Source organism: Hemiscyllium ocellatum, chromosome 28 (assembly GCF_020745735.1).
Source record: "Hemiscyllium ocellatum isolate sHemOce1 chromosome 28, sHemOce1.pat.X.cur, whole genome shotgun sequence".
In the NCBI taxonomy this organism is placed as follows: Eukaryota; Metazoa; Chordata; class Chondrichthyes; order Orectolobiformes; family Hemiscylliidae; genus Hemiscyllium; species Hemiscyllium ocellatum.
Genome location: NC_083428.1, coordinates 6,472,736 through 6,479,364, shown reverse-complemented (window position 1 = coordinate 6,479,364; position 6,629 = coordinate 6,472,736). Strand labels below are relative to the sequence as shown.

Genomic DNA, 6,629 nt, shown 5'->3' with positions numbered 1-6,629 from the left:
GCTGTGCCATGAAAGTGGTGCAAAAAGGCAAATGATCAGCCACTGGCATTGGGGAGATAGTTCCCCTCTCCCCATTACCTCAGGACTTAGGCTCTGGGCCCATGGTCAGACAATCTGCACATGCCACCAGTTAAGGATTGTATGTTCTTAAATAACACCCACTGAACAGCCCCAACCTGACATTGCCCTGATTCACTATTTGGGGGGAGGGGGGTGTGCAACACTCTTGTTCTCCATGGCTGTGGCCTCTGATTGGCTGGCAGCTTCGACGGTGGAGGCGAGTGAAGGCATCACCGTCCCAGGAATTGATGGGCTGAAGAACCCTCAGGGTGTCCTGACCCACAAGGAGTTCTCATCATGGGATGGGTCCTATTTGTTAAATGGAGAAAGTGAGGACCGCAGTTGCTGGAGGTCAGAGCCGAGAGTGGGGTGCTGGAAAAGCACAGCAGGTCAGGCAGCGTCCGTGGAGCAGGAGAATTAACGTTCCTGATGAAGGGCTCATGCCTGAAACATCGATTCTCCTACTCCTCGGTTGCTGCCTGACCTGCTGTGCTTTTCCAGCAGTTGAAAATGTGTTGCTGGTTAAAGCACAGCAGGTTAGGCAGCATCCAAGGAATAGGAAATTCGACGTTTCGGGCATAAGCCCTTCATCAGGATGAAGGGCTTATGCCCGAAACGTCGAATTTCCTATTCCTTGGATGCTGCCTAACCTGCTGTGCTTTAACCAGCAACACATTTTCAACTGTGATCTCCAGCATCTGCAGACCTCATTTTTTACCCGTGCTTTTCCAGCACCACACTCTCGGGCCTGTTTATTAAAGTGCCTGTCCCTACACTTCACCCTCACATTGCAAATCCCAGGCTCAGTTTCTGTACAGCAGCATTAAACAGGGAGTGGCAAAGAAAGCTATGAAGGTGAAACTGCGCTGGAATGTCTTAGTAACAAAAATTTAATCTCACAAAAAAATCATTCCTTTTCAAGTAAGTACGGATCATTTTCGAAATAGTCAGCAGGTCTGGCAGGTCTTTCCAGACAGGCTGTTTTTATTTTAGATTACCAGTGACCGCAATGTATTTTATATTTCTTCAAGAGACTTGACACAAAGGCATTATTTACTGCCCATCCCTAATTACCCCTTTGGAAAGGTGTTCTGAGTTGCCCCGGGAAATGCTTCAGACTCATGTGCTCCTTATGAAATGGCCCGAGGATTTTTACCACTGACAACAGAGGAACGGCAATAGTTCTAAGACAGGAAGCTACGTAGTTTGCAAGGGTCCATGCTCCCATCTATCTGCTGCCCTCGTCCTTGATAGTTAAAAGTTGTGGATTTGGAATGTGCTGTCAGAGGAGCCTCGGTGAGTTTCTGCAATAAATCTTGTAGATAGTACAGACTGCCGCTGTGCGTCAGCGGCGAAGGGAATAATTCATGAGGGTAGCAGCTGGGGTCCCAGTTTGTGTTTGTTTCATTAATGAGATATGCTTGGCACTGTCTGGACCATCATTTATTACCCATCCTTAATTACCCAGAGGGCAGTTAAGAGTCAGCCACATTGTTGTGGGTCTGGAGTCGAGAGTATGGAGCTGGAAAAGCACAGCAGATCAGGCAACCTCCAAGGAACAGCAAATTGATGTTTCAGGTATAAGTCCTTCATCAGGAATCAGGGTCTGGAGTCCCATTAGGCCAGACCAGGGAAGGATGACAGTTTCCGAAAATTAAAAATCACACAACACCAGGTTATAGTCCAATAGGTTTATTTGGAAGCACTAACTTTCGAAGTGTTGCTCCTTCAGCAGGTAGCATTTCAGTTGTATGGCACTGAGGTCTTTTGCTATGAATTCTATGTCTTATGATCCTGTGCCATAGCTACCTGACGGAGGAGCAGCGCTCTGAAAGCTTGTATTTCCAAATAAAACTGTTGGAATATAAACTAGTGTGGTGTCATTTTTTAACTTTGTCCATCGCTGACCAACTAGCTCCTCTGCATCATAATGTTATGAAGATGTAGGTGTACTGTACCTTTAAGAGAGTTAAAAGCTAGCAGTGACAGCACCAAGTGTTCTCATTAAGCTACAATGTAACAGGCACTCCAGCTACTGGGATAGCTCGTGTAGCTGGTTGCCTGGAAATGACAAAACAGATTTGAATTAAGCCAATCAGTTTAAATTATACCCCAAAACATACCAAACTCCAATCAAGTTTGAATTTAGTATACTGACAATCTTAAAAGCCAATGACATAATCCAATGCTTTGGGGTATAAGACCAGGGAAAATTGAACAGTTGAGAGGAGAACTGCCAATCCACCTGCATGTAAAAAGACTGCCTGAAAAATAGCCCTCTTAAAGATACCTTTATTGATTGGTAACCTGTGAAGCAGAATACCTGAGAAGTAGAAAAGAAGGCAGGAATACAGAGAAAGTGGAAAGCTGCCTGGTTTTGAGAGAAGAGGTTTTGTTTTGTAGTTTTATTGGACTAGTATTGTAGAGGTAAAAGATAGGTTAGGGGAAGGAGTTGTAAATAGTTGTTAGTTAATTATTCTCTGTTATGCTCTCAGAAATAAAAAAGTTGTTAATTTTTACTTTAAATAGCTCTTGACCTCTCGAATTTTCACAGATTACTGCACGGGATAGATCTTTTTTGTGTTGCTGGTTTTAAATAAGCAGGAGGGTTTACCCCATATCATAACAGTTTGGGGATTCATCTGGATTTGAACCAGGGACCTCTTGCGCCCCAGCGAGAATCATACGACTAGACTGCCCAATACTCATCCAATAAAACCCCCAATTAAGATTTACAAAACAAAACTTCTTATCTCAAAACCAGGCAGCTTTCCACTTTCTCTGTATTCCTGCCTTCTATTCTTCTTCTCGGAGATTCTGCTTCGCAGGTTACTGATTGATAAAGGTACCTTTAAGAGAGCCATTTTTCGGCCAGTCTTTTTACATGCAGGTGGCTTGGCAGTTCTCTCAACTGTTCAATTTTCCCCGGTCTTATATCGCCAAAGCATTGGATTGTATCATTGGCTTTTAGGATTGTCAATATACTGAATTCAAACTGGGTTAGAGTTTAGTAAACTCATTGGCCTAATTCAAATCTGTTTTGTCATTTCCAGGCAACCAGCTACACGAGCTATCCCAGTAGCTGGAGTGCCTGTTACATTGTAGATTATTGAGAACACTTGGTGCTGTCACTGCTAGCTTTCAATTCTCTTTTAGGTACAGTACACCCACATCTTCACCACAATAGTTCCCATAATGGCATTAATGAACCAAATAGTTTTTTTTTGAAAATACAAATGACATTAGCTACATGGTTACCATTAGGCTGGCTTTTTAATTCAGATTGGATCCAAATTTCACCATTTGCCATGGTGGCATTCCATGCCTTCAGACATTATTTGGTGTCTGGATTACTAGGCCAGTGACATTCCCACTGCATTATCACCTCCACCCATCCGCCTAGCAACCCCTCACATCCTTTTTCCATATTGAACTTAAATGTCACTGTCGCTGTTAAGAGGATTGTTTTGCCCTGCATTCTGATCAGCCTCTTGCCTCAGTCAAACTGCACTTATCGAAATTAATGCAGAATGTCCATCATTCTTGTGCCTTGTGGATAGTGGGCAGGCTTTGGGAGGTGAGCAGGTAGGAGGGTGGAGATGTCAAAGAATGAGTTACTTGCTGCAGTCTTAAACTTTTCTTCTGGTTACAGTATTTAGTCAAGAGTATGCTCCAGGATGTTGACAGTGGGGAGGTTCAGTGATGGTGATGCCACTCAATGTCAAGGAGAGATGGTTGAATTCTCTAAGTGCAAACACTTGGCACTTGCTTGAATGTTATTAGGCCCTGCTGCAAATGGACAGGGAGAAGGGTGGAATCACAAAGTTTTGCAATGCACAGTGTCACAGAATAGTTCCTATCTCCCTTCCTTCCCAAATCCTTCCCAGTCATATCTTCTCCCCTGGGATGCTGGACCAGAAGTGAACATCTTCCTCCTGCCTGTCGGTGGAAAAGTGGATGTTTGAAGATTGAAGTTTTAGAAGAATATCCTTGACTCTGTCCACTGAGTGAGGTACATTTTGCAAAGACCACAGATTGCCTATAATGTGGAAATAGGCCCTTTGGCCCATCGAGTCCACATCAACCCGCGGAAGAGCATCCCACCCTGACCCACCCCCAATCAATCCCTGTAACCCTGTGTTTCCCATGGCTAACCCACCCAGCCTGCACATCCCTAGACACTATGGCTAATCCACCTTAACCTGCAGGTCTTTGGACTGTGGGAGGAAACTGGAGCAGCCGGAGGAAACCCACGCAGACACTGTCCACACAAATAGTCACCTGAGGGTGGAATCGAACCTGGGTGCTGTGAGGCAGTACCACACTACTGAGAGGGATCAACTTCAATAGTTCACAAGGACAGTTTCTCAGCTCTGAGGCCATGGGTTTGAATCTGTCCCCAGGCAGATTGTGAAATTCATTGACAGGCCGTGGGTGGCACTGGCAACTCCATCCCGAAGTGCCCTTGAGCAAGGCACGGTGAGCCAGCTTCTCAAGTGGATTTCATTGGAGAAAAGAAGGTTTAGGGGTGACTTGATAGAGGTGTACAAGATGATTAGGGGTTTAGATAGGGTTGACAATGAGAACATTTTTCCACATATGGAGTCAGCTATTACGAGGGGGCATAGCTTTAAATGAAGGGGTGGTAGGTATAGGACAGATGTTAGGGGTAGATTCTTTACTCAGCGAGTCGTGAGTTCATGGAATGCCCTGCCAGTAGCAGTGGCGGACTCTCCCTCTTTATGGGCATTTAAACGGGCATTGGATAGGCATATGGAGGAAAGTGGGCTAGTGTAGATTAGGTGGGCTTGGGTTGGCGAAACATCGAGGGCCAAAGGGCCTGTACTGCACAGTATTTTTCTATGTTCTATGTTCAGGGGGCAGTCTTTGCTGAGGATCTGGAAATACATCCAGGTTGGGTTGATTTTCTTCCAGAAAGGATTTTAATGATCCAGATATATTTTTGAAAGACAGTCTGGTAGTTGCACAATAATCACTGACTAATAGTTTATTCCAGCTTTATTTATTTGAATGGCATGTCCACCAGACGCCATTACATCGACTGAAACATTAACCTGATTCACTGGATCCAGTCATTTGGTCATTTGGTCATTATGCCACCATACGGTGGCTGAGTGGTTAGCACTGCTGCCTCACAGCACCAGGGTCCCAGGTTCAATTCCAGCCTTGGATGACTGCCTGTGTGGAGTTTGCGCATTCTCCCCGTGTCTGTGCAGGTTTCCTCAGGATGCTCTGGTTTCCTCCCACAGTCAGGTGAATTGGCCATGCTAAATTGCCCACAGTGTCATGTCAGAGGGAAATGGGTCTGGGTGGGCTACACTTTGGAGGGTCGGTGTGGAGTTGTTGGGCCGAAGGGCCTGTTTCCACACTGTAGGGAATCTAAAAAAATCAAATCACATCCCATCTTCTGTCCTTGCAAGTTCTTACCATCAGGCCTTCGCAGCAGTGAGTCTGTTGAAACACCAATACCATCCTGACCTTGTGACTCTATGAACTAACAATTGATGTTCTTTCTAACACTGCAGGTCCTGTACACTGGGGTGGTCATTTATGCACCTGCACTGATATTAAACCAAGGCAAGTAGTCTCCATTTCATTTCTCTTTTGTGGAATTTGCAATCCTGTGAGAACTGTAGTGCGATGTTCAAACCCTTTTAAAAATCAAATTGAACTCTTGGGGGTTACTTACCCTCGACCGAATCCCTCCAACTCTCACCGCCCTGTCCTCTGTATGTCCCTCTCCCTCTCGGCTTCATTTTTCTGGGCACAGCTTTTTGATTACTTTTCATCCTTGGTCTTATGTCTGAAGTGATTGTAACGGAGTCAGCCAGCTCGACAGCGGAGAATCTGCGTTGCCTTCTTGGGTCCTGTTCATCTGCTCCAGTCTGGGAGCCCTGGTTGATATAAAAGAATGAATGTTGGGTATATTGCGACCCTCAGTTCCTGACTCAGTGAAAGGCCGTGCTCATGATCACAGGCTATGCAGTTTGTGAGTAAAACATGATTGCTGATGGGATGCCAGCCTCTGAAGAATTATTTCAACACCCACTTTTCTCCTCCTGATTACACCACTGCAATGCATCTTGGGTGGATGGTGTACATTAAAGGTGCTATGCAAATGGAAGCTGTTGTTGAAACAAACTCCACATCCGCCAAACGTGATGACCAGACGCTGAGATAGGAAACATGGAAATATGGAGGTCCAGAAGAAGGATTGCGCCAGAAAACATTGATTTGTCCACCTCCTGATGTTCCTCCAGCCTCCAGCTTGTCAACCTAGCCTCCAGCATCTGCAGTTTGTTTGTCTCTACAAATATGAAAGCATTATCTAAAATCCATCTGGGCATCAGAAAAGAAACTCTGAATGATTTCTGCGGATATGGGATTGTTGATATCCGTTCCCCATCACGAGTTGCTCTTGAGCAGTTGCTGCCCAGCCCGACTCTGGAGTTGTCCTAGTCCACCTGAGTGTTGGGAAGTCCACAGTGCCATTATCTGGCAAGGTCTAGGATTCTGGAGCAGGGACATGAAGGATATATGGAAAATAG

At 45.2% G+C, this 6,629-nt stretch overlaps 1 protein-coding gene across 1 annotated transcript in view; it reads left to right on the top strand.

The window, feature by feature from the left end:
* slc5a5 (solute carrier family 5 member 5) overlaps window positions 1–6,629 on the top strand; it is a 40,948-nt gene that overhangs the window by 3,016 nt on the left and 31,303 nt on the right. Inside the window, exon 3 of the mRNA XM_060846157.1 lies at window positions 5,607–5,658. Coding sequence (XP_060702140.1) covers window positions 5,607–5,658 — 52 coding nt within the window. The remainder of the gene's footprint in view (window positions 1–5,606; window positions 5,659–6,629) is intronic.